The sequence below is a fragment of the Mus pahari genome, chromosome 20 (genome assembly GCF_900095145.1).
Source record: "Mus pahari chromosome 20, PAHARI_EIJ_v1.1, whole genome shotgun sequence".
Lineage (NCBI taxonomy): Eukaryota > Metazoa > Chordata > Mammalia > Rodentia > Muridae > Mus > Mus pahari.
Genome location: NC_034609.1, coordinates 18,759,911 through 18,787,496, shown reverse-complemented (window position 1 = coordinate 18,787,496; position 27,586 = coordinate 18,759,911). Strand labels below are relative to the sequence as shown.

The 27,586-nt window shown below is 43.6% G+C and overlaps 1 protein-coding gene across 2 annotated transcripts; it reads left to right on the top strand.

Moving 5' to 3' along the window:
• The first annotated feature begins 83 nt into the window (after positions 1 to 83).
• Fam192a (family with sequence similarity 192 member A) lies at positions 84 to 26,452 on the top strand. 2 transcript variants are annotated; one of them, XM_021220555.1, is made up of 8 exons: positions 84 to 165; positions 11,888 to 11,984; positions 12,404 to 12,541; positions 13,209 to 13,307; positions 13,908 to 14,029; positions 18,342 to 18,472; positions 21,859 to 21,923; positions 25,913 to 26,272. In XM_021220555.1, the coding sequence occupies exons 3-8, from the start codon at positions 12,415 to 12,417 to the stop codon at positions 26,131 to 26,133; spliced, it is 765 nt and encodes a 254-aa protein (XP_021076214.1). In that variant the 5' UTR covers positions 84 to 165; positions 11,888 to 11,984; positions 12,404 to 12,414; the 3' UTR covers positions 26,134 to 26,272. The 2 variants fall into 2 exon arrangements, with proteins under 2 accessions (XP_021076214.1, XP_029388556.1); XM_029532696.1 differs by lacking the exon at positions 84 to 165 and adding an exon at positions 9,849 to 9,961 and having other exon boundaries at positions 25,913 to 26,452.
• Positions 26,453 to 27,586: the final 1,134 nt, after the last annotated feature.

The following is a 27,586-nucleotide window of genomic DNA, read 5'->3' as shown; positions in this document are numbered from 1 at the left end:
AGCGAAGTGTGTTTGCTTCCTTTAAGCCGTTGTTTTTTTCTTTTTTTTTTTTTTTTTTTTTTTTTTTTTTTTTTTTTTTTTTTAAGAGCGAGAGTGGCCTTGGCGGCGACGGTTTGCGGTAGGCGCCGCGGAGGTGAGGGAGGCTCGCCTCCCGCGCTCTTGTAGGTGAGTACGGCCTGGGTCCGCGCCTGGAGGCGAAACCGGGCTTCTCGGCCGCGGATTTGGTGAACTCCGGCCAGAGTGTGGATTAGGGCCCAGGTTTGTCTTCAGCCCGCGGTCCTTTCTAGTGCGATGTCCTGAGTCGCCCGACGTGGGGAGTTTGCGGTGCCCACCCCGGAGCGGAGCCGCGGGAGTCTGCGGGACGGCGTGGCGGTCGTGGTGGGAGGTCCCGACTCTTAACGCGTTCCGAGCTGCCGGGCCTCTTGTCTTCTTTCAGCACTTTGCTGTTTAGCTGGAGCCATCAGGTCTAAAGTGAGCTGCTGCCTCAGTTTCCATTCGGAGCAGCTCCTCGCTCCCTAGAAAACGTGGAATGCCGGCTTGAGCATCATTGAATCCCGAAGCGAGTAGTTGCAGGATGGGTACATAACAAATTTCCCCGTTGCTGCTCCTCGTTCATTCTCTTCTAGTAGGAAGCAAAGGCTGTGGACCTATTTTGTTAGGACACGACCGGTCGTTGAAATGTCTCCTTGGAGAGTTGGTGCCCTTGGAAGGCCAGTCCACGCAGAGGGAAAGGGAAAAATATTGTTCTTGGAAATGCTTCTTGGAGGAAATCACAAGATCTGTGGCCCTTGGTTTTAAAAATGCAAACACTTGTGCTGCACCCTTCGGTCAGTCTGATTGTTTAAGGCTAGAGTGGACCCCACAAAGTCTGATATGAACCTCTTTAGGATTTGCAGCGACTTGTCAACCTGTGTAGCAAGTTTCGTTGGTTAAGTGAACTGATTTATTGCTGAGTCCCCAGAGACATCATAAAATGGTTTGAAGGAGCTCCTTGTAGTGGCTTGTACCTGTAATCCTAGGACCACGAGGCTGTGTGGGGGTGTGGGGGAGTGTCAGTTGGAGACAAGCCTGGCTTCCTTAGCAAGACTGCCAGAAAACAACGCAGAATATAAACTACAAAGCAAAATGGTTTGGAGGGTACTGCTTCTGAGATATTTGAATGTGATCAGTTTCCCTCTAGAAGTACTTTTAAGTGTTTTCACCTTTGTTTTGCAGTTTCAATTATGATGCTTCAAACCATGAGTTGCTTTTTTTTTTTTTTTTTTCAATTATCTTGGTATTTGACTTTTCTGGTTGTTGTTTTCAGACAGTCTCTTGTAGACAGTCTGGCCTTGGGTTTGACGTGTATGGAAAAATAACCTTAAGCTCCTGTTTTGTTTTCTTTTTTTTTTTTTCTCTCAGGTGTTGAAATTACAGTTGTATGCTACATTTGGCAATATTAATTAGCCTTTTGACATTGAAATAATGATTTATCCTGTAAATTTCTAGTCACACATATATTGATTCGTTTGACTGTCTTACACACACATTTTCACTCTTGTCTCCAGTTTTTGTTTGCTTTTTTTTTTTTTTTTTTTTTTTTTTTTGAGGCAGGGTCTTGTGATGCTGGCAAAGGTGGCCTACAACTCAAGATTTCCAGACTGGGCAGTTTCTTCATTAATTCTCTTCTGTTCCAACTCTGTTATTAAACAATAATCTTTGGGGAGGTGTTGTTTGTCTTTTGAGACATAATCTCCCTATTTAGCCCTGGGTCTCTTAAAACTGGCTATATAAACCAGACCACCCTGGAACTCACAGAGATCTGCCTGTCTCTGCCTCTGTCTCTCCAGTGCTGGGAATAAAGGTGTGTGCCACCACGTTCCCTCTTAAACACTGACATCTTAAATTCAATTATTGTAGGTTTAGTTCCTGAAGTTTTTGTTTACTTTTATCACTTTAAAAAGAAGTTTCATATTTTTGCTGTTAATTTCGAGGCTTGGTTTTTATTTTAAATATCGTAAGTATATTTGTTGTGTAATCTGTGTATTTAATTCCCGTAGATGTTTTTTCTTGTCCATTATTCCCACAGTTTTCTTTCTTATTTCCCTTCCCTTTCAACGTGTAATTCTTGGGTACCAATTTCCGATGGGGAGGGAAGGGTTATGAGAGCACACCCTGTGAGCTGCCCATGATTTTTCTGTTGCCTCCATAGTACTGCTAGAGTGAATTGTTCAGGTCAGAGAAGTCCTCAGGATGAAATCATCTGAGTCATGGGCTTAATTTCTGGTTGTCACCTTCTAGATTTTATCCAAAGTTTCCACCATCTTTTTGGCTTTTTGGTTTAACAGTTATTATTTAGTTACTTTTGTATGTGATGTCTTTGATATGTGTATGTACATATTTATATGTTTGTATGTGCAGATTTACATGCAATATTACATGTTGTATCAGAGGATAACTTCAGGTGTTGGTTCTCCTACTTTTTTTTCCTTTTAAGACTTATTTTAGAGGGCTGGAGAGATGGCTCAGCAGTTAAGAGCACTGACTGCTCTTCTGAAGGTCCTGAGTTCAAATCCCAACAACCACATGGTGGCTCATAACCATCTGAAATGAGACCTCACACCTTCTTCTGGTGTGTCTGAAGACAGCTACAGTATACTTACATGTATGAGGGAGCCATAAGAGGGCACCAGATTCCCTGGTGCTAGAACTACAGGCAATTCTGTACCTGTATTATGCCTGCAACTGAACCTATCCTCTGGAAATGCAGCAAGCTCTCTTGACTGCTGAGCCATCCCTCCACCTTGTTTGAAACAGTCTTTAGCTGTTTACTAGTACATATGTCAGGCTAGCTGGCCCACGAGTTTCTGGGGGTTTTCTGGTCTCCTGCCTCCCATCTCCAGGAACACTGGTATTCTAGGCATGACCTGGTGTGTCCTGCACTTAATGTGGGGTCTGAAGCTTCAAACTGAGCTTTTCCTGTTTGTTTGGCAAACATTTTACCCATTGACCCATCTTCCAGCTATTATTATGTATTATTACTGCTGCTCCTGCTGCTACATTCCAGCTTTTTAAACATAGCAGTAAAGGACAGGTTTCAATATTTAGTTCATTTTCTCCAGAGGCAAAAAACCTCTCACTCCTTGATTCTGATACTGGAATGTGAAATTTGTGATTTCCTGCACTCTTAAGTGAAAGATGATATTTCTATATAGAATTTCTAATATTTTCACTATGCAGTGTCACAGCAGCTATAAGAATTAGGCTTCCCTATAGGTACAGAGACAAAATTTAGAGCTAAGATGAAAGGATGGACTATCCAGAGACTACCCCACCCAGGAATCCATCCCATCATCAGCCACCAAACCCAGATACTAATGCACATGCCAGCAAGATTCTGCTGAAGGGACCCTGATATAGCGGCCTCTTGTGAGGCTGTGCCAGTGCCTGGCAAACACAGAAGTGGATGCTCACAGTCAGCTATTGGATGGAACACAGGGNCCCCAATGGAGGAGCTAGAGAAAGTACCCAAGGAGCTTAAGGGGGCTGCAACCCTGTAGGTGCAACAACAATGTGAACTAACCAGTACCCCCTGAGCTTGAGTCTCTAGCTGCATATGTAGCAGAAGATGGCCTAATCGGCCATCATTGGGAAGAGAGGCCCCTTGGTCTTGCAAACTTTATATGACCCAGCACAGGGGAATGCCAGGGCCAAGTAGTGGGAGTGGGTGGGTAGGGGAGCAGGGGCGGGGGGGGGTATAGGGAACTTTTGGGATAGCATTTGAAATGTAAATAAAGAAAATAATTTAAAAAAAAAAAAAAAAAGAATTAGGCTTCCCTTTCTAGTCCTCTTATAAGAACTTAGTGCTTAAGCTGGGCTTGGTGACATGTACCTTTACATCCCAACACTCTGGAGGAGAAGCAGGTGGATCTCTGAGTTTGAGGCCAACTTGGTCTACAGAGTGAGTTCTAGGACAGCTAGGGCTACACAAAAAAACAAGAAAAAGTGGGGCGGGGCTTAAAGCTCAGCTTCTTACTCCTGTAGCAATTACTGTGTCCTACTTTTCCTTAAATTGCTTGTGTGCCACATCATTACATTGCTGCATTGACTGTAGTCCTATTTAGTGCCTGTGTCATGAGAAGATTTGCCTTCAAAACAAAACAAATCAAACCCCAAGCCCCCCCCCCCAAAAAAAAAAAAAAACTGGTTTGGGTGGGGAGTGATGAGCCTCTATTCAGAGATAGGGAGAATCTCTTAATTTGAAGCCAGCCTGGTCTATATTTCAAGTTCCAGTCCAGCCAAGGTTACATAGTAAGACTGTCTCTAAAACCCAAAACAAAACATAAAACAGCTTTTAAAAGCTGCCTTGGTTAACCTTTTGCTTCTAGTATCACACAGGCCAATTCCTTATTCCGTTTGATTGTACTGCTGAGCCATGTTAGGATGGGTGTTGGAGGATGGGGTTAGGATTTGGTGTGTGAGTTGGGTCTAAAGGGAACCACGTGGCACAATAGTTTACAATCAAAACTATTCTTGAGCATTTCTCAAGAGAGGCACCATGTTGAATACTAATGCTGAAATTTTTAATTTTTCTTCTTGCGTTTTCTTTCCAGTTTTGAGGTGCTAACAACTAAAATATCCTACTGCTTTTATTTCTTCCCCGAGTTCCAGGTGAAGTAGTTGTTTTGTGCTCTCTTGTCACAGCACATAGCAAAATACAACTAAATTAGACTCACACACAGTGAGGGACTGTGCCTGTTCTGAGAGATAAACTGTAAAGTAGAGAGCTGAACACCAGCTAAGGGAGCGGAGGTGTAAGTTAGTGTTCCTTTCTCCTTTAGTGTAAGAAGATGAATTAGATGGGTGTAAGGAGAGATTGCCTCCGTGTGCTATGGGAAGATTTTGTGTGAATATGAGAGTATGTGTATGATTGTGTAAACATATTAAGTACTTAACATATAAGTGTATATTTCTTTGATGCCTCAAATTTATTACAAACTGCTCTTTATAACACAAACCTTAACTATAGATTAAGATGCTTATGTTATAATCTCATTGATTCATTAGATCACTTTACTTCTGTAGTATATTATTAATAAGTTTCAGTGTTAAAAGATTAATGTTTCTTTTCTTACTGATTGCTTTATCCAGTAATAAGTATTAATAGAGTTCTTTATTAAGTAATTTGTCATTCTCGAAACAAGTTTTATGACATAGGAAAAGTAGACTTGATCTAAATTACTAGTGCTTGGTAGCAGTGTCTTCTGGCTAGAAAGTAGTCTTTTGGGAGGTTTAATTGGACTATCTAGCAAATCTAGGTGTGGGTGTGAGTGGTTAGATGTGTGCCCCCATTCGTGCACCTTTATACTTGTCTCTCCATGAATGTGAAGGGCATAAGAGGGTGCTGGGTATATCATCTGTTATTCTCTTGTCTATTCCTTTGAGGCAGAGTCAGTCTGTCTCTGTCTGTCTGTCTCTGTCTCCCTCTCTCTTTTTCTCTCAACCTGGAGTTTAGGATTTTGCAGATTGGTTCCAAGCCAGCAAGTCACAGCTAGCCTCTTGTTTCCACCCGGTCAGAGCTGGGGTTACAGAAGTGTGCTTGACTTGTGGCTTATTACTTGAAAGCTGGGATCCAAACTGTGGTCCTCAAGACTGCACAGCAAATGCTCTCAACCACTGAGTCCTCTCTGTCTCACTTGTATTTGAAGTACAGGAAGGCTTACGCATTAGGGTGAAAACAGTGGAAAGTAGTCACCTGTCAAAAGAAAATGGGTTGGCTTATTTTTGCTACCCTATAAAGCTTGTAACACAGAAATCTGATTCCTTGAGTATATTTCTACATGTAGGGTCTAATTTTAGAAGGGTATGGTGGCCAGCCAGATGTAAACTTAGTCTGCCATCACATAATTCAACTCCGTAGGAAAACAGATCTCATTAATTTGCATCACAGCACTAGTTACAAGTTTCGTGGACTAAGTTTTCAGTCCTAGGATAATGATTACTTTGTAAGTTGTGCACTTTTAGAACTTGCAGAATGTGCTATAAGACACCACCTGTTTTGTCTCCCCAGCCTGGAAAGGAAACACTGACTCCAGTAGAAACACACTACTGCAGTGTGTAACAAGTTACCCTGCCTTGAAGTATAAAACCTTTGGGTTTTGGCTGTTAAATGAGTTTGTAAGCCATGGCTCCTTTTGGAGACAGAAGTCTCACTGTATAATAAACCAGGTTGGCCTCAAACTTTTCAATCTTTGAAACTTGTTTAAGTTTAAATAGAGTGAGTTTTATTTCTAAAACATCCATATTGAAGAATGTTGAATGTTTCTTTTTGTACTTCGGCAATAGTGCACTTACCTAGCTTGTGAGTTACTCTAGGCTTGACCATCAGCTCTGGGGGAAGAGTATTTGGTTTCATAGTTGAACTCATTTTTCAGATACCTTGAAACAGCTGGACAAGGAAAGAAAAGCTCACTTTAGTCAGTCAGTGTGTCTGTCTGTCTCTTACCTTCCACCCCTCACAGCGTCTTTAGTCAGTCAGTGTGTCTGTCTGTTTCTTACCCGCCAGCCCTTACAGCATCTCACAGTAGCCTTGACTGTCCTAGAACTCGTCGTGCAGACAGTGCTGACCTAGAACTTAGAGAGATCCTCTGTCTCTGCCTTCTGAGTGCATGCTGGTATTGAAGGTATGTGTCACCATGCTTGGTTTATTTAATCTTCCTAGAGTTGAACACAGGAAGGACAAAATAAACCTTCCACTATAAATCCTCTGCAGTTCTGTATCAATCTTGATAGATTCCCCTAATTCTGGGCTTTTTATCTTTATTTATTGTAGCAAACAAAAGGGGAAAGTATAGACTTGTGAAAATTTGGCTAAGCAATAGGAATTAAAAGTAAATGTAATCTAAATCCCTTAATTCTGTAGTTAAGATGAGGAACCTTCCTAATGCTGTGGGCCTCTAGTACAATTCCTCATGTTGTGGTGACCCCCATCATAAAAATTTTTTGTTACTTCATAACTAGTTTTGATACTGTTATGAATTGTAACATGAGTTTTTTGGAAATGAGGGTTGGTAAATGGGGTCACAACCCACAGGTTGAGAACCACTGAGTTAAAGAAAGCCAGCAAGAATTATCTTTTGAAAGATGGTTTCAGTTGTGTAACAAAGAAAGATGTTTCAATTTTGGTTCTGTTTTTCCTGTTGCCCAAACTTAACTGGTGCTTGAACAAGAATTCCTTGAGACACTGAAACTGCAATAAATCTTTGTAGTGGCCACTGTTGCCTAACTTAACACTGAACAGTATTTGGGGATATTCATTGAATACACTTCCCTGCTCAGATTCTTTAGCTCCTCCTAGTGGTTAGTTTATTTAGTAAATTCTTATTACACACCTGCCGTGCTCCACACTGTCCTGATAGGTAGCACTCATGAGTGCTGTCTACAGGGTCCAATGTATGTAATAGGAACACAGGAAAGAAATGTGCAGCCGCTACTCTAGAAGGACATGGGAAGCTTCTTAGAGGGAGGGATCTTCATTCTGAGTCTGAGCAGAGAGATTCACATGAGGTTTGAAAATGAAGCAAGGTAGAGGCAACAAAGCCTGCAGAGAGGCAGACCGGGTTGTGAGATCTGCAGTGTGGCTTTCCAGTGCCATGTGGAGGAATTGTTGCTGTCAGTTAGATCAGGAAGATGGGGGCGGTGAGAATGGGAGTTGATAGGAGCACACAAATGAACATGGACTTTACCCTGACAGAAGCAACATTCAACCACAAGGTCAATTCACACACAAGAGGTATTTATGGCAGTGCCATTTAACATTTTGATTTTTGTTCTCGTGTGTGTGTGTGTGGGGGTGGTGGTGATGATACTGGTACTTTATGTAGGACAGTAACAGGCAGATTTACCTTTAGAAAGACCATTAGATTGATAATGGGAAAAATGATCTGAATGGAGGCTAGAATAGAAACTACCTGTGGAATACTTTTAAAGTATGCAAGATGGAGCCTCCAAAAAAGAAATAGAAAGGAAGAGGCCCACCACAAAAAGAAGAGGATAGGTTAAGGAAACCTCATCCAGAGGTAGAGACAACAGAACTAGGTGGCAGGTGGAATATAAAAGTATAAAGAAGGAAAAGGAATCTAGGTGCATGCCCAAGTCTTGAGCCTAGGCATCCGTATATGTGCCTGCAGTATCTAATACTGCCTGTACTGTTCGCTTTAGTGGTTTATTATGTACCATATTATCTGGGTTAAGTATAAGAGTATTGACCTTACTTCATAAAGTCTAGCCCAGTGTTGGATAAATAGAATTACCAACTTACATGTGGAAAGAATGATATATGTGTACATTAAAGTTTTATGTGTCTTCTAAGTTCTCAGTTTGATGTGGTTCCATTCCTACTTAAAAGGTCATATTTGTTTATGACTGATTTCTTCCCTTACCACTGTACCCAGCTCAGAGCTTAATATAGTTCTCTATAGTAGTAAGAAGCCTTTCAAAGCATTTTGAAATGTGCCAAATACTGTGCCAAGTGCTTTGCATGAATTGTCTTGTTTTCCCACACAAAGACTTTATGTTGTACAGGGCTGTCTTGGTCACTTTTGGTGAGTGTGATCTAGGGATAAGGATGTCAATCAAGACTCAGAAGAATTAAGTGACTAGCCCAGTGTCATACCAAGTTCTAATTCTGACAGAGCCAGATTCTGAACTTGAATCTTTTGCTGTTAGAGCCCATGGTCTTTATCATTGCCTGTGCCTACCTTAATAAGAACACAACAGAAGACACTTGCTATAGATTAGTTGAATTGAGCAGTCTTATATTGAAAGGTGTGTAAGGTTAAACTAGCTTGTCTTGCAATATTATTTTGAAACAAAATCATTATATAGCTCAAGCTGGCCTAGAATTTATAATCTTCCTGCATCAGCCTCCCTATTGCTGGGAATACAGGCATGAGCTGCCATACTCAACCTATATGGCTGTAGTTATTGACTGAAAGAAGATTGTAATTCTCAAAAGACCTGAATATTTTTTGAAGAAGAAATATTCTGACTATTATACAGAATACTCAGAATTTGGCTATTCATTCATCACTAGTTTTTTAATGTGTCAAAGGACAGCTTGCAGGAATCCATTTTTCCTTCTACCATGTGGATTCTGGGAATTAAACTCAGGTCATCAGGCTTGGCAGCATACATGGTTACTCTCTGAGGCATTTGCTGGCCTGTTTTTTGAGATATGTCTCAGGTATTCAAGAGTGGCCTTGAACTCTTGATCCTTTAGGATAAAAGGCATACATGTGCCACCAAGCCAGGCAAGTTCCACTGCTTTGAAGCACGTTTATCTCCATCTTGTAGGATTAAAATACTGGATGTTTTCCTTTGAAAAGCAGCAAGTTAAGAGTAGGTATTACCTTTTTATAATAAAGCCTTGTTGTGTTGGAGAAGAGTCACCTTTTGTCATCTCAAAATTTATGTGTGGATTTCATAGGAACAGAAATTTCAGAGCAAGAACTGTAAGGTGGAGAGGGAGCTGATTACCTGGAAATGGAGCGCAGTGGCCCATCTTGAAGGTCTAAAATAGGAATTGCTGATTCTGTTTTTGGTGTGTGTGATGGATTCTGATGCCAGGAGGAGGCTGTGAGGGCCTGTCCTGTTGTGAGTTATTTCCTAGGAAATAGGAGTAGGGGGAGGAGAGTAGACACTTGATACCGGGTGGGAGGGGTGACGCTACAGCAAAGGTAGAAAGGAGAAAGCAAGGGTCCAGCGTGACTCCCATTTCCTGAGTGCCTGCATAGCTCACATTCTTTGCTGGGGACATTTCATAAACTGTTGGCTCTTTATTCCTTAGAAATTGCTCCAAAGAGCTTGAGGAATTTTGCAAAGTCACAAAGACAAGGTAATCCTGCTTTTGTCTTGAGTACCTGGCTGCAGGCATCGAGTAGTACTACATCTCTATATCTGAAGAAGCTGCACTGTGGGCCAGGTGGGATATCTCTCAGGTGACTTAGTTTTCTTTCTAGTGATTGTCAACAATTCTCATTTTTCACATGGAACTAAACCTCAACAGTAGGATGGATTCAGGCTGAGATGATTTCTTCTGTTTTGAATGTTTGGGTTTAATGCCCTGATTCTTTTTTTTTTTTTAATCTTTACCAAACAAAAACTTCATTCTGGGCACTGGAATTTGAAAATATAGCTGAAATTGACGTGCCCTTGTTTTCTCGTGTGTCTCTCCCCAGGCTGAGGAATGAGCCCAAAGCCTACATTCCCAACATGGTAGTTTGAATGAGAATGGTCCCTATAGGCTCACATTTGAACGCCTAGTTCCTAGTTGGTTGAATTGTTTGGGAAGGATTAGGTGAGGCCTATTTGGAGGAGGTCACTGGATGTGAGCTTTGGGGTTTAGAAGCCCCTCTACATTCCCAGTTGCCTCGCTGTCTGCCTTGTGTTTATGGATCAAGATGTAAGATCTCTCAGCTACTGCCTTAGGGCCATACCTGTCTGCCTGCCTGTTGCCATGCTCCTCACCCTGATGGTGATGGCCTTTAACTCTCTGGAAACCTGAGCCCCAAATTAAAACCTGCCTTCTATCAGTTGCTTCAATCATGTTGTGTTTTCACAGCAAGAGAAAAGTAAGACACCAGCCCTTAGGTTTTTGAAATAAGGTCTCACTGTGTGGCACAGATTGGCCTCTAGCCCACTTTTCTGTCCTAACTGAGGGCTGAGACTACAGGGATTGGTTATCATGTCCAGCCATGTCTTTGTTTTAACTGAGAGTGTGGTTTCAGAGGAGGAGGAGGAGGAGAGGAGTATGATGAGGTGGGTAAACATGTGATTTTTGAGAAAAGGTATCATTATGTAGTGCAGTCTCGCCTTGAATATTGCTGTGTATTCGAGGCTTATCTTGAACTTAGGATCCTCCTGCCTCAGTCTTCATGAGCATCGAGGTTACAATCATATGTGTACAATCACACCAAGCTGAGAATATGAAAATTCTCCACCACTTGCTGCCTATATGCCATGAGCAGATCACTGAGCCTGTGTGTCAACTTCATCTGTGACGAGTCTTTCTCATAGGCTCTGTATGCAGAGAAACTTGATAACATGCAAAAAGTATGCAACACTTGTGAAGCGCTTTAAATTGTTAGTTGCTTTTTGAAGCTGCAGACTTTTTTAAAAAAAATTATTTTATATATATGGGTATTTTGCCTACATGTATGTCTGTGGCATACATATGGTAATACGTGTGTACCAAAGCCAGAAGGTGGTGTATCACCTGGGGCTAGCATTATAGACAGTTTTAAGCCAAAATGTAGGGACTGAGAATTGAACAAGGAGGAAGTCAGAGCTCTTAATCACCGAGCCATCTCTTTAGGCCCAGACTTAGTTTCTAATGAACTGTTAGATGGGTTGTCAAAGGTTATCTTAGAATAGACATTGGGTTGGGTTGCATTTGTGCCTCTTTGGTAGGTAGTAATGTTGTAGCGGTAGGTAGTAATGTTGTAGCGAACACAAAAAATATGTCTGAGTAGATGATTAACTGTAATTCTTCAGAAAAAAATTTAAAAAGCCAGGAGCCCAAGGTTTGCACATGCTAGGCAAGTGCTATAGCACTGAGCTACACCCCCAGCTCCAAAATGTTGACTTTTTAAAGACGTCCCCATCTTTATTTCCTTATTCCTGCTTCTCTGAAGAGTTGAAGAAAAAGAAGAGAGGAAGTTTGGTGTCTTCTACATCAGGATACGCATTAAGGGCTCGGGCCTGTAGGGATAAAGAGGGTCACTGCTTCACAGGGAGGACAGGCAGAATCGATGACAGCAGCTGCTTACTGTGGAGAGCGTTGGGCTTAACGTCAGGTGGGTCTGGCTCTTCTGCTTCCACTCTTTATACTCATGTCTTGTTGTCCTAGATCTGCCACCTCCCTGCTTTATAGACGGGACTTGACTGCTAAAGCGCCTTGAGTACCTGAGAGTCTCCATTAGAATCTGCTTTGGAAGCAAGAACAGGTAAATCAAGGCAGTGGGATAGCAACTGGAAGAAGGTGGCAAATCTTATAGCTGTGAAGCAGGATGTTAGCTGAGAACAAGTTTGGAGCCCAGAAGGCCCATTTGTCTAGAGTGCTGAGACAGGGAAATAGCGTCCGTGTGACATGCTGTAGAACGCCATGTCAGAATGATTCTAGAATCTCTCAGTGACTGTGGATAGCACAGATGTGTGCTGCCTGATAAGCCAGAATAGACCCCACATCTCAAGTGCTGGAACATAGATGTGCACTATCACACTCCGTGTATGTGGTGCTGGGGATCGAACCCAGGGCTTCGTGCATGCTAGGCAAGCATTGTACCAGCCGAGCTACATCCCCACCCTGCTCCTAAGGATTTTAATTGTAGTTCTCCTTTGATTTTTTTTTTTTTTTTTTCTGTAGACTGTACCATTATGGATGGAGGGGATGATAGTAACCTTGTCATCAAAAAGAGGTTTGTGTCTGAGGCAGAGCTAGATGAGCGGCGCAAAAGGAGGCAAGAAGAATGGGAGAAGGTGCGAAAACCAGAAGACCCAGAAGGTATGTAGATAGACCTAGAGTTGGACAGCATTCATTTAACCTTTTTCTAAAAAACAATAATTTGTTTTTATATGTATTGGTGTTTTGCCTGCATGTGTGTCTGTGTGAGGGTGTCAGATGCCCTGGACAGTTGTGAGCCACCATGTGGGTGCTGGGAATTGAACTCAGATACTCTGGAAGAGCAGCTAGTACCCTTAACCACTGAACGCTCTGAACTCTCCAGCCCCTCATTTAACTCTTTAATCTTCACAAAAACCCTGCCAAGAAGGTGCTAACTGTCCTCACTAGAGGCTCACAGGGTGAAGTAAGCTATGTGAATTCTCCACAGCAGAACCAGTACTCCTTATTTGCCCTCCTCCCCCCACCATAGCGCCTTCTAGGAGATTCTACTAGTTGCTTGCTTGCTACAGGTAGAGGGGCAGTTGGAACTGAGATGCTGCTAATAGGTTTGAACTGGCTGCCCATCCAGTTAGCAATGTGATATTAATAGCTGTCTTTGAAAACCGCCTGCCCCTCTCTGTATGAGGTGCAAAGAGAAACTATAGACTTTGTGTTATTTTCACCCTCAGATGTAGAGAGACTTAACTATTTTTCTAACTCTTGGTGATTCCAAAATAATATGAAACAACCTAAATTCTGTGTCTCCTTTATCCCATCTCCCTTTCAGAATGTCCAGAGGAGGCATATGACCCTCGGTCTCTGTATGAACGGCTGCAGGAACAGAAAGACAGGAAGCAGCAGGAGTATGAGGAGCAGTTCAAATTCAGTAAGCTTCTGAGAATGGACATTTGAGGGACTCACTGAGCCTTTTGATGTACTTTAGCCTCATGAAACCATCTTTGTTACTAGCAATAGAATATCTTGATTATCCAGCCTCCAGGAGCTCAATTCAGTGGAAAAAAGACCCATCTTCTGCCTTCCTTTTGACTTAGAGCTTAAGATACGATTTGAATTCTGTGCTAATTTCTAGTACTGTGAGAAATGCTTTGACTTGATACCATACTATTTATTAAAAAGCTATGGTGTTTAGCAATTCTTCCTTGTAATTGCCTGAAGAATCTGCTGCTTGTTTAAAAAGGAAAATGGCCAGCAGTGTGGTTCATGAGTACCAGTGCTTGTTGTGTGAGCTAACAACCTGCGTTGATCCCCAGATCCCACAGTTGGAAGGAGAGAATCGACTCCCAAGGGCTGTCCCTTAGCCTTCACGTGTGTGCCCTGGAGCATGTGCACACGCACTGTGCACAGAATAAACGTGTAGGGAGGGAAGGTCAGAGAAGGTTGTTTGTCTCAGTCTCCTCAGTGCTCCCTCAGTCTCCTCAGTGCTCCCTCAGTCTCCTTAGTGCTCCTTGTTCACTTATTTCCTCAGAAAACATGGTAAGAGGGTTAGACGAAGATGAGACCAACTTCCTGGATGAGGTTTCTCGGCAGCAGGAGCTGATAGAGAAGCAGCGACGAGAGGAAGAACTGGAGGAACTGAAGGAATACAGAATATCCTTTGTGCTTAGAGAGAAATGACTCACTTTCCTCACAAATATAAAGAGGCCTTCTACCTAGTCCTTACAGTTTGTTAGCACTGATGTCTCTGATTCTGAGTGATTGATTGGGTGTGACTGGTGGGGTGTGTTGCGTGTGCATATCTATTGTAATCAGAATTCAATGTTTTTCAGGATTAGCCAGGCATAAATTCTCACAGTCAGTAGTGGGGTGTTCTTGCCTTGTAGGATTAGACTTAGATGGGCGATGTAGCCAATCTCACTGGGGAGACATTATCTTGTGAGATTTAAAAAGTAATGTTTCTGATCTTTTCTATGTATGTACACACAGTGCATGCTTACTGAAGTCAAAGATAATCTTATCCAGTGGCCCCCTCTTTCACTGCTTTAGGCCCTTGGATAGGCTCTCTGTGAACCTGAGCCCTGCTATGCCAGCTAAGCTGCCTGGCCAGTAAACTCCTAGGGTCAGCCTGTCTCTACCGTGCCTGGTTTTTACAGATATGCTCAGGGTTGGAACTTAAGTCCCCATGCTAGCCCAGGCAGTGCTTTTACTTACTGAACCTTTTCCCCAGACCTAAAAGGGCATGTTCAGAAACATTCTGCTTACTCTTCTGTTTTAAGCAAGATTAGACAAGCCTCCCATACACTGAGAACTACTCCTGTAGTGGGCTCAGGGACCAAGGACAGTCATTTTACTTTGACTTAATATTGCCTTGTTGGAAACATCTACTTGTATAACTTTCCCATTTTCCTGAGATGGTCTCACTGCATAGACTAAGTTGGCCTTAAAGACTCTTGCCTCTTGAGTGCTAAAGTTACAAATGAATGCCATGTGCCTCTGAATGTCTTACTAGGCTCCTGCACATCTTACTTAGATAATGAACAGCCGTCAGTTCAGGCCACATTGAGCCCAATCGTGCTTCCCTCCATTACAGTCTTTCCCTCTTCCCTGTCTCCTCTACTCTGCCTTAGCCAAAAGTACTTTGAAGCGTTCTCCAAACCTCTCTAAATCTTGTTTTCTTTCTCATCACTCTAGACTTTTGTCTGTATTGCTAGGGTTACTACTAATTGGTTTCCACTTCTCTTTGCCCCAACAATCTGTTCTTTGGGCAGAATGGGAAATTGTTAAAGTTATCTGGCATCATGTAACTTTGAAATACTTCAGTGATTTTTTTTTTTACACCCCCCCCCCCCCCCCGTGACAGTTAGTCTAAAGTAGACCTCTTTTTGAGACAGGATCTCACCGTGTAGCACTGACTAGACTAGAACTCACTTTGTAAACCAGGCTAGCCTTGAAATCACAGAGATCACCTGCCTCTGCTTCCTGAGTGCTGGGACTAAAGATGTACACCACCATATGCCTGACTCAAGTCAGCATTCTTTCATCAGGCTCTGCAGGGCTCTGCGTGACTTAGGGTAAATCGCCTGGCCTGGGGTTCTGTAGCCACTCTTCCTGACGTTTACTGTACTCTAGCCTCTGGCCTTTAGGTTCCTTGCACATCAAGTGGATTCTATTGCAAGGCCTCAAATTCATGGTTTCCTCAACCTGAAATGTCAGATTTCCCAAGGCTAGCATTTCATGGCTTGGGACTCAGTTCTGCATGGTCGCAGCTTCTGATTGCTGTACCATTACATCCTGTTTACCACCCAACTGGTATTGCATGCAGTGTCATCTGGGAATTTATACATTCGAAGCACATACTCTACTGAGCTACCCAAGCTCCATCATTTTGTTTTAAATAGGGCACATGTTCATTTGTCTAAACAGGGCGCATGTTCATTTGTTTGCTCTGGTGCATTTTATCTCTTTACTGCTAAAATGTAAAGTAAGTTCTATAACAACCAGAATGACTGAATTCTTTTTCCCCCGATGCCTAGAATATAGTAAATTCTCAATAAATATATAAATAAATGAGTATATAACCCACAGGAGCTATTGGTAGTCCATCCTAACTTTTACCCTTCTGCAAGGAAGCCTATTTGGATATTTTAAGCTTGTAAGTTGAGTAAACTCACTGTTCTGTTTGACCATGCTTCATCAGTGAATTGGTAATTGATGGTGGGGCAGTCAGTGTGCATCCCTGACTGGCTTGGAATTTACTATGTAGACAAGGTTAGACTCAGGGACAGAGGTCCACCTGCCTCTGTCTCCCCAGAGCTTAGATTAAAGGTGTCTTCTACTATGGCTGGTTTGATGGTAGGATTTTCTGTTTGTACTAGCTAGTATTTTCCTGCAGAGTGTATACAGTAGGTCCACTAAACAGTGTGGGCAACAATGTGGGCAGATGCTCTGTGCCTTAGTGACAAAGTTATAGGTAGAAACTGCAATGTACTAATGGCTTTGACAGTTTTTACTAGGAAAATTAAGTCTCTTGTTTCAAATCCCCCTCACCACCCCCAATAAAAAGGAACATTTGGGGCTGACAAGATGGCCCAGCAATTAAACCCTGGTGGCTTGAATTTGATCCCTGGGACCCATATGGTAAAATAAAGAACTGACTCCTGCAGGGGGTCATCTTACCTCTGAACACTTGTGGGAAACATGCATCCCATCTCCCTGAGTGTGTGCTTACATGTAATTTTAAGAAAATGAAGATTGAAGGCTAGCAAGGTGGCTCAGTGGGTAAAGACATTTGCCACCTAGCCTGGTATGTGTGATGAGGTGATCCCTGTTTCTCCATCTTTCAATGGCTTCTTCTTGGATGTCTTGGGCACTAGATGTCACTGTTGTGCAGTAAGGCACTGCTGCATCCTAATAGCTGTCAGATATTTACCTGCTTACTAAGTTATGAGGAAGAGCCTAAAACAGAACATATGCTAGCGGAGAGAACAGCAGGAGTGACAGCCTTGTGAGCTGGTGGTTACCGTGATGTGACAAGTGCCCTGCTTACAGATTTTCTGCCTTTTGTGGTACTGGGGAGTAAGCCTAGGACCTTACATATGCTAGGCAGCCTCGCTAGCACTGCCTTTTTTCTACTTTTTATCGTGAGAAAGGAAAGTTAAAAGCTCTGATACGTAATGTCAGTCAGAGCTAGGAGCATGAGTACTGGCTGCTAGCCTTGGTTCGAGTACATGCTGAGAGTTGATGCAAAGTTACCCCTCAGTTTCAGCTGCAAACATTTCTTTTTTCTTTNTTTTTTTTTTTTTTTGGTTTTTCGAGACAGGGTTTCTCTGTGTAGCCCTGACTGTCCTGGAACTCACTTTGTAGACCAGGCTGGCCTCGAANTCAGAAATCCGCCTGCCTCTGCCTCCCAAGCGCTGGGATTAAAGGCATGCGCCACTACTGCCCAACTCAGCTGTAGACTTAAAACTGACTCTTCTGGAGCTTTGCCTCTGCCCAGAGGACAGCAGAATAACAGCGTAAGCTGACATAGCTGTGGCTGGCTTGACCCCTCCAGAACCCAGAGTAGGGCTTAACCCTCAAGTAGCTGGAATATAGACCTTCACCAACCGGTCAAACCTGTCTGCCTCTCAATCTCTTTGTGTGTGTGTATCTCTGTCTCTCTCACTCTCTGTCTTTGTCTCTATGTATGTCTCTGTCACTGTCTTTGTGTGTGTGTGTGTGTGTGTGTGTGTGTGTGTGAGAGAGAGAGAGAGAGAGAGAGAGAGAGAGAGAGAGAGAGAGAATGCATGTGGAAAGTTAGACCATTTTATAGGAGTCTGTTCCTCCTTCTACCATGTGTGTTCTGAGGATTGAACTCAAGCACTGTGGCCAGCGCCTTTACTCCTCAAACCATCTTGGCAGTCACATAACAAAGATCTTAAGGAATATAAAGGAAATTGAGAAGTTACCATGACTTCCTTAGAAATAAGTAAATAAGTCTCACCTTTCAAAGGTGAAATCCAGTTTTGCAGAATGTCCTCATGACTGTTGGTGACATTCAGATGAGAACCATGAGCAGCAGCGTGTCCTGCTGGTGCAGCACATCAGAACACTCCAGTGAGAAGATTGTAAATGCTTCAGACATAGTAAGGGAGCCCAAAGGCCTTATTCAAAAGCATAAGCAGGGCTGGGTGCATTCATGAGTTTGAGGCAGGAAATTACTAAGACCTGACCTTCAAACATGCGCACAGTGATACACACGTGCCTTCATTCACATATACATATACACAATACACATATACACATACACATAGGATCCGGTGCTTTAGATCTATATCCCAACCACTTGGGAGGCCAAGTCAGGAAGGGCTCACATTTAAGTTCCTCCAAGGAGTCTATGTATTACATTTGTTGTCCTCTGGATTTACTTTTGCTCTGTAGTATTTCTTCTTTTGGTTAATCTGACCCTTAACCTGTAACTCACAGTAATCTCAACAAGGTTGGAATTTCTGCAGAAAATAAAGAAGTAGAGAAGAAGCTGGCCGTGAAACCCATAGAAACCAAGAACAAGTTCTCCCAGGCAAAGCTGTTGGCAGGAGCTGTGAAGCATAAGAGGTCAGCGAGCGTATGCACATGGTGAAAATCTCCCTCTGGCCACATAGTCTGAAATGCCACTTGCAATGGTGCCCAGAGCAAATGGTTATTCAGCATGTTCCTGTGACAATGCTCCAGTGTGCTTGCCTTTCTCTGTCCCCTGCCAGATTTAGTGTCCCAGTAGCCTTTGACCCTAGCCTGATTGGATCACTCATTCAGCTGACATACAGCTCCTTTTCACTGAGCACCTGCTGGAGGTTAGATTTCCTCTAATGGCCTCACAAATTGCTCTCACCGGTTCCTCAAAGCATTGGTTATTATGACCAATTTTACAGATGGAAAGACAGCTGGAGAGATGAACTTTTGTCCACGGTTGTACAGTAATAAAGCAAGAGTTCAGTGTTGAGCTTTTGTGTCTCTAGGCAAATGAGGCAGCAAATGTTTCAGGATTGCTGTTGGTGATGGGGTGACAGCATTGGGAGGAGCCCAGCTGGAAGTGTGCTTCCTGAAGCTAGAGAAGGGCTTAGAAAAATGTTGACAGAGTAGGGTACTGGGACTGATGGACAGGCAAGGGAGAAGAGACCCAGAGAACAACTGCTACAGAGGTATTGAGAGAATAGGGCAGCTGTGACAGGTTAGAGACCTGGCTACTGCTCGCTCTGACTGACGTGGGAGTAGCACTGCTGGAGATTCTGATAAGTTCTTTGTCATGTTTGCTCTTCCCTTTTCAAATCCTGAAATGGCACCAAAGTGATTGAATCAGCTTGACCGACCAGACCGTGGGCGAAATGCTGTAAAGTGCAGTCTATTAGGAAAATCAATATGGTGTATTGGCAACCAGCCACATATTTTGAATAGAGTGTATTGATGCAGTCTTGTGGTTTGGCACATCTTCTATCTGCTGCAGATGTTCCTAGGAACACTGAGCACATGTAAAATGTCATTGTGGTACAGCAGCAGCAGGGGGAGGATTGTGGTCAGAGAAGAAGCCTTAACAAACCATGAATCTTTAAACACCCCATGTAAGCCTCCCAAAGTCCACCAGCTCTCAGGAGTCAGACGTGGGCCAGTTTGATGAGTCTCCAGGTGGGCAGTTACCTCTTAGGTATTCTTGCACTGCCAAATGGTATTTCAGCTGTCTTCCTTAATCATTCTTTATATCATACTTAGGAAAGGTTCTGTTAGCTTATTTGGTGATCTGTATAGAGTCTCTTGGGTTTTCAAAATGCATCACTTAATGTTGCTTTCGAAGCAAGGTGACACTTTAGTCTCTTGGGGCAGGAGTTTCTGAGCTTCCCTGCTTTGGTTTATTAATGTCAGTAATGTGGACTCATAGGCTTCACACCAATTCTGGTTTAGTAACACACACACACACACACACACACACTACTAATACATTACAATCCTAGCATCTTAGAGGCTATGAAATATGGTACTTAGTTTTTCCTTACTAATCCTAACTTAATTGTGTTGTGGAATTGTGGTTTGTATATCCTAATTTTTATTTTAAAGATGGAATCTCCCTGTGTAGCCCTGGCAGGCTTGGATCTTGCTCTGTAGACCTGCTCTTGTGCTAGTATCCCAGGTGTACTCCACCATGCCTAGCAATCCTGGTTCTTTGGCAGGGCTATAGGCTACGTCACTTGTTCCTGGAGTTAATGTTCTAAGGGACTTTGAGGAGAACCTGTGTTGGGTCTGACTCTCTCTGCCTATGAGTCAGGATGTAGCTCTCGGCTACTGCTGTAGCGCCATGAAGCTGCCATGCTCCTCGCCACGATGATAAGGCACTAAAGTTAAGTGCTTTCTTGTATGAGTTGCTTTGGTCATGGTGTCTCTCCACAACAGAACAGTGGCTAAGACAGCAGGGTTTTAGCTAGCTGTAGTTAGGCTGACAATGAGGAATAGTCAGCACAGTGCCCCAGTCTGTCTGATGCTAGTATTTGCCTTGATCCTTCCTTTCTTTTTCTTTTGTCTTTCAAGACAGGGTTTCTCTGTGTAGCCCTGACTGTCCTGGAACTCACTCTGTAGATGAGGCTGGCCACAAACTCACAGAGATCCACCTACCTCTGCCTTCCAAGTGCTTGGATTCAGGGCATACACTGCCGTGCCCTCTGCTGTGGTCCTCTTTATATCTGTGCTTCGGGGGGTGGGGGGGGGGAAGGGGGCACAGCACTTCCATTTATAATCTTTCTGAGTATTAAGTTATGGGCAGGTTGTTTTTAAGTTTTGAAATAAGTACCTTTAAATGACTGCTGTAGAATGTATTTACTTAATCTAGTTTTCACTAGTTTGTATGGTCTATATTTAGATTTTAAAATACAATTTCTACCATCTTAATGCTGACTTCTTATTTTTGCTCTTTATTTACTTATTTATTTATAGAGCAGGGTGTGTGTATTCTAGTCTGGTCTCAAACTCACTGTACAGCCAAAGATGACCTTGGACTTCTGATCCTCCTGCTCCACCTAAGTACTGGGATTACAGGGTGTGTCCCCTGCTTAGTTTATGCTATTTTGGGGGATTGAACCCAGAACTGTCCCCAGGTATTGGCCACAGTCTTAACAATTGAACTATATCCTCAGCGTCCCTTTTACTTTAAAAAAAATTTTTTTTATATTCTTGCTTTTGAGAAAAAAAGTGAAAATGAGCTTAAAATATTTTTTTCTTCCTATTATATATATACTTTGCTTCTATTCTTTTAGTGATAGATCTTGAAATATAGCAGTCAGGCATACTTAGCAAAACTAAATAGCTATTTTAACTCCTTAAAAATTATGTAAACAGATGACCTCTGGCCAGGGCTTCAGTTCTGTACTAAAGCACTTGCCTACTATTGAGAAGCTGTGGGCACACTCTCCCCAGCACACCCCCCTCCCACAACAGGGACCTTTAGATCTTGTGCTGCATTTGCTCTCTTCTATGTACTATGATGGTCACAGGGCCTTATTGTGTTTCATGCCACATATTAGACTCTGGCCCATGTGTAAACAGGTACTGTTTAGACTTATATCACCGACTCTTCCTCTGGTATAATGTCTTTCTCCATTGAAATGTATTCTTCCGTTTTAGTGAAAATCTTTGGATATCTCTGGATGTTGTCAAAAATATTTCCTTTGATAATTTATATTTTGTCATTGTGAAATGTGTAAGTACCCTTGAAATCCATCAGTTGAATGATAAAGAAGACAGAAAGGCATGCTGTGTCCTTGGGTTTGTTTGGAGGTTAAGTTCTCTTTCTAGCAGATTTTATATGTAAGAAGAGGCTAGGAAGTGAAACGAAGGCTTTTTCTTTCAATCACCCCAGCTCCTTGAGACTGCCGCAGACTCATAAATGCTTCTGGTGCCCTGATTCTCCGTGTTGAGCGCTAAAACTCAAAAGGCTCAAATCACCGTGTTTTCTGTTACAGCTCAGAGAGTGGCAATAGTGTGAAAAGACTGAAACCAGACCCTGACCCAGATGACAAGGCTCAAGGTGGGTGTGCCCCCTTCATTCTACCAACGATGGTTGAGAACTGTAGGAAGAGTGCATCTTATGTAAAGGGATACATTATTTCTCTTTAAACAAGCTTGCCTTAACTTAATGCCAAACTATTTTATACTAAGCAGGAATTCCTACCATGAATATGTCAGCCGCTGTACAAAAGTGGTGTGTTACAAACTAGTAGCATTGATAGGTAACAATCGAGTTCTCCCAGGAGTGCTTATAAGCACTGGTCAGATGACCTCTGCTCACAAAAGGTTTTTCTCTGGCTTGCCAAATGTCAAGTTTCTTGATTTCACCTGTGGCAGACAGAATGCTCAGCTCCTACTGATGGTTGGATTGCTGTGAGCCTAATGGAATCAGGAGTCTTATTTTTCTTGAAGGTGGTGACTTCTTATGTGGTGAAATCTGCCTCTGTATTAGGTAGCATGAAATTGTAAGTAAAGGAGTGTTCTAGAGCTGGAATGAGGAATTCAGGAGTTTGCTTTTAGTTGCACTGTGGGATTGAGGGTCTCATTCAACTCAGTTGGTCCATCTATGAAACAGCTTTCATTTACTTCTTTCTCAAACAAATAATGGATGCTTTAAAATTATTTCTCTAGCCGGGCGTGGTGGCGCATGCCTTTAATCCCAGCACTCGGGAGGCAGAGGCAGGTGGATTTCTGAGTTCGAGGCCAGCCTGGTCTACAGAGTGAGTTCCAGGACAGCCAGGGCTATACAGAGAAACCCTGTCTCGGAAAAAAAAAAAAAAAAAAAAAAATTTGTTTCTCCACAGTTCCAGGGGTAGTATCTGTACCTCTAAAAAGGATCTTAAGTGAAGAGCCTCTTCCCACACCCTTGTTTGCCCTTTCATTTCCACAGAGAAACTCCATTGTATATCTCACATGTGTCCATTCAGACCTATTGTGCACATTCTAAATGCCTTCTTCTTGTCCCTACATTCTAATGCGAGCTAGGCAAGAAATACCTTCCTTTGCTAGAACGAGAGACCCTAGAGGAAACTGGCTATCCTTGAGGCTTGCTTCAGTCTTGCCTCTGCATGGGAAGGCTTTGCCTTGGTCCTCCTGAAGGAAGCCTTGGCCCTAACAGAAATTCAGCTCCTCCACTGAAAATTAGCTTAAGCAGAGCCAGAAACGTACAAGGTGGCCTGTGTACTCTCTCCATCTGCCTACATTCCAAGAACATTTCACTATTCATAATTTTCTGTGCTGAATTGATATGACAATGTGGTCCAGCAAAGGCCGGAGTTGGCAGGAAATAGCCCCCAAATGGGGGCAGCGCTTTGTTCTTTGGGCCATAACTGCTTTTGGAATGAAATTTGTCAGAGTTGCAGTCTTTTCTCTCTTGAAACTTCCTAGATAATTGGAGGTTCTGGTCCTTTCACTTAAGCGATTTGGGGTCACAGTGGCCCCGGTTCCTGTGGCAGCGCTGTCCTCAGTGCTGTCCTCCCATAGCTAGCTAGCTACAGCCCTCCTAGCACTCTGAACTTGATTCTGTTATTCTCTGCCTCTGAAAGCATTCTGTGTGGTGCATATTAACACAACAAACACTGGAGGAATGAATTAACAACTTCTTGTCATGTCTCAAATATTGAAACCATCAGATTCTTACCATCACCCCTCCCTCCCCCAAATTACCCATTTGCAAGGGAACTGTACAGTGACCTACTTTGTGCCATACCCAGTGTGCCCCACAGTGGTTGTGGTTGGGGTCACCTCTCAGGGGTCCTCTGGAGTGGGCACCCTGTCCCTTCACCAGGTGTGGAGGCTTCTGGGGTGCTTGTCCTTTATTGGAAGGGTACTATGCGTGACAGCGATGGGTGGGACTATTCTACTTGATTGATATGGCCAGAATGCTCTTTCAATTTTTATATTTGCCCTTTTAAAAACAATGTCTGAGTCAGTAATATATGTATATAATTATTTAGAAAGGGGATGAAAAGATTACAGTAAAAAAGCAAGTCTCCCCTGCTCACTAGCCATCAGTTTCTTCCCAGACCACACACTGCTACCGGTTTTCATGTTTTTGCTTTTGTTTTTCAGGCTTTTTCATATATGTGCTTGGGCATGTTCCTGACTTTCCCCAAATTACATCTGTTGTCCTGTTTCTCACCTTTTTCATTGAGCACGTCTTAGAGACCATACATCCAGTGAAGACACAGACTCGTTATCGTTTCCCTCCCTCCATCCCTCCCACCCATCCCGCCTTTAGTCCTGATGATGGGACCCAGAGCCATGGCCGTGTGTACACTAGGGTAGCGCTCTATATTCAGTACGCTGAGCTGTAGCCCCAGGAAAGCCTAGGATTCTTCATTCTTTGCCTCTTGCCTACGTCCTAGTTTGCTTCTTGGTTTGTTTGGTGAGGAGGAAAAGGTTTATCTTCTTCTTGCAGTTCTAAGTCCATTGCTATAGGAAGTCAGGGCAGGAACTCAGTAGGAGCCGTGGAGGAATGCTGCTTACTGACTTTGTTTTTTGTTTTTAACAGATTAGAAGAGCTCTTTACATCTTAAAAGTTGTTAGCTTTGTGATAATTGTTTCGAGCATTCTTCAGCACTGCCTCCCTGCACTGTAACCAATGTCTCCCAGACACTGCTCATTTGCCTTTTGAGATTTGGAGCACACTTACCTCCAGCAGTTTCTCCCTTCCCTGCTAGAGAGGAGCAGACCCCCTTAGCTGAAATCTATGTCCTAGACAACTGATGACCTTAGCGTCTGAGTAGCTCTGGATTCAGTGTCCCTTCTGCATTCTCTTGAGGTATCTGCACAGTGCGGTTTGATTTGTAGAAGGTGATCCCCAAAAGGGACATCCTTGTCGGCCCGGTCAGTGGCTTCTGAACTCTGAGCTTGGGCATCACTTGAGTGTAGCATCTTCTGGTGCAGATTTGGTTTAGTGTTTTATACTCTAGCCTGAATACTTACAACTTACTTGACTCCCTCATCAGTAAGCAGGGAGAACACCCACATACAAGTTGTTACAGTGATCAAATGAGGCTGGAAACATTCAGAGGGAGGAAAGGATGGAGCGCCATTCTCAGTTTAGGTTTGTTTGACTTTTAAAAACATCTTGGTTCTTAATTATGTATTTATGTATCTGTATGTGTCTGGGTGTGTGTGCATGAATGCTGTGCTGTGAAGGCCATCAGAAGGCTTCCAGGCCCTCCAAGCAGGAGTTAAAGGTAGTTACAGGTTGTGAACTAGCTGACACAGTGCTGGGAACTGAACTCATGTCCTCTTCAAGAACACAGTATGTGCTTTTCATCTCTGAATCATCTCTTCAGGCCTCTACACTTGGCCTCTAATTGTTGTTCTCCATGTTGTCGAAGAAGGCATTTATCTTTGGAGTAGCAGAATCACTGTGCATATCCTGGGAAGAAAAGAGCCCAGATACTTGGTGGCATTGTATATAGCTTTAAAATGCTTCCTTCAGGGGGTCTTGCATAAAAGAACTAAAAAGTAAAAGTGGTGAGATCAGTTTCTGAGGTGTGCCTCTCCCAGGGGTGGGAAGTTGCCTTAATAAAGAGCATAGCTGCATGGCTCATGTCTGCCTGTTGGTCGCTGGTCTCTTCAGTGTGGCATCCCAGAGTCGGTAGCATCGCTCACAGGTGGTCTCTTGATCTAGCCTCCTGTTGGGCCACAGGAGTAGCTGAGGAAGACATGAGACCTGAGTCCCACCTGCTGTAATGCCGTGACTTGTGAAGACGGGAGATTTAACTGTAATAGGTGACTACAAGGGTTGTTCCCCATCTCAGAACTAGTGGGTAGCAAGAGAGTGTGGGCAGTCTTTCAAGTCCCGACTGTGTACTCTCTTCTCTGTCAGCTTCTTCAACTGTAACACAAAGATGTCCAGAGTCTCCCGAGATTGCTTAGAGTTGTTCTGCAGCAATGGGGCTTTTTTATAGAAAGCCCAGCATGGTGTCCAGGCTGGGGATGGCCCTTCAGCATTAGGAAGGTGATGGCTAACTTCCTGTCCTCCTTTTGCAGAGGCCCCGTCCTGCATGTCTCTTGGAGGCTCTTCTCTGAGCGGACCTCCCTCCATCCACTGCCCATCTGCTGCTGTGTGCATCGGCATCCTCCCTGGCTTAGGCGCCTACTCTGGGAGCAGTGACTCCGAATCCAGTTCAGACAGTGAAGGCACCATCAATGCTACAGGGAAGATCGTCTCCTCCATCTTCCGAACCAACACCTTCCTCGAGGCGCCCTAGCTCCTGACATTATCACAGGGAGCATCTCCTCAGAGGGTTGGATGCCAGTTCTGCCTTAGCATCACCTCCCTCAGAAAACTTACCTGCTTCCTGTGCACATGTGACATTTTGACCTAACTCAGAAGTGTGTCTCAGTCCACTTGTTGTTCAGACTCGGCTTGATTTCTCTTTATACTCCTGTGCAGATGACCAAACCTGTCCCCTTGATATGAGGAGTCAGGGTTCAGGCTTGTCTCAGAAATGTCACGGACAAGCCGGGCGTGGTGCGCACGCCTTTAATCCCAGCACTTGGGAGGCAGAGGCAGGCGGATTTCGGAGTTCGAGGCCAGCCTGGTCTACAGAGTTCCAGGACAGCCAGGGCTATACAGAGAAACCCTGTCTCGAAAAACCAAAAAAAAAAAGAAAAGAAAAGAAAGAAATGTCATGGGCAGTGCAAGGACAGGAACTAGCTGTCCTGCAAGGGTTCGGTGTACCTTGTTGCTGTCTTGTTTATCTCCTCACCTAGCAGCACAGGAAGCTAGGGCGGCGTTAGCTTCATATTCTGTTGTAGATGAATGGGTTGCTTGGTTCTACGATGTTGTGTAGGGGCATAGAGAAGGGGGCTGACTAGCTGGTGACATGGGGCTATCCCCTAGAACTAACCCTTCCTGGGTGTTGTGTGACTTAAGTAAAGATCGCAAGCCTCACCCACGAAACTGTGAGCCAATGACAGCCCTTGAGATGACACTCTTCCATGTCCTCCCCTCTCCATCCAGCCTGAGGTGGTAGGAAGGAGCTGACCACGAGGACATGCCCGTCCTCTGCCCACCTTCTCTCCTGGAAAAATTGTTTTGATTTTGTTTTTGAAATAAAAGATTTAAACGTTAGAGAAGCAAACTTACTGAATCATAGCCAGAAACTAACTGCTGATAGCTGTGTTAAAGAGACCATAACTGCTGATAGGTGTGTTAAAGAGATGACTAATGCCTAGCAGTTTCTGGAATCCTCAGACTGCAAACTAGCAGGACATGCCTGCATGTTATGCCTGTGCTCTGCTCCACCGAAGCGCTGCTGTTTACACACAGAGCTGCAGCTTCTGACTGAAGCTGTCCCCAGCTAGTCTGCGGTGCTGTTCAGCGCTTCTCCTTTCTCCCGTGTGCCTTCCCCACAACCCCCTCAACACACACAACAGTGCCTGGGCCATGAGCAGCCAAAAGCAGCAGGCTCTGGCCTGTTTCTGTCCCATGTAAGATGGAGGGAGGGAGGGGGAGGGGGAAGGAGGGAGCAGGTATGCAGGACTTAAGAATTCTGTGTGCCCTGCTTCAGAACAAGCCTGAGAGGTGTGCTCTCTTGTCGATGGTCCCAGCATCCATTGTTTTTTTTTTCCCCTTCCTATGAGTGTGAGACAAGCGAGTGAGCGAGAGACATTGGATGTGTTGGCACTGACACACTGGCAGGCAGGCAGAGGAAGCTC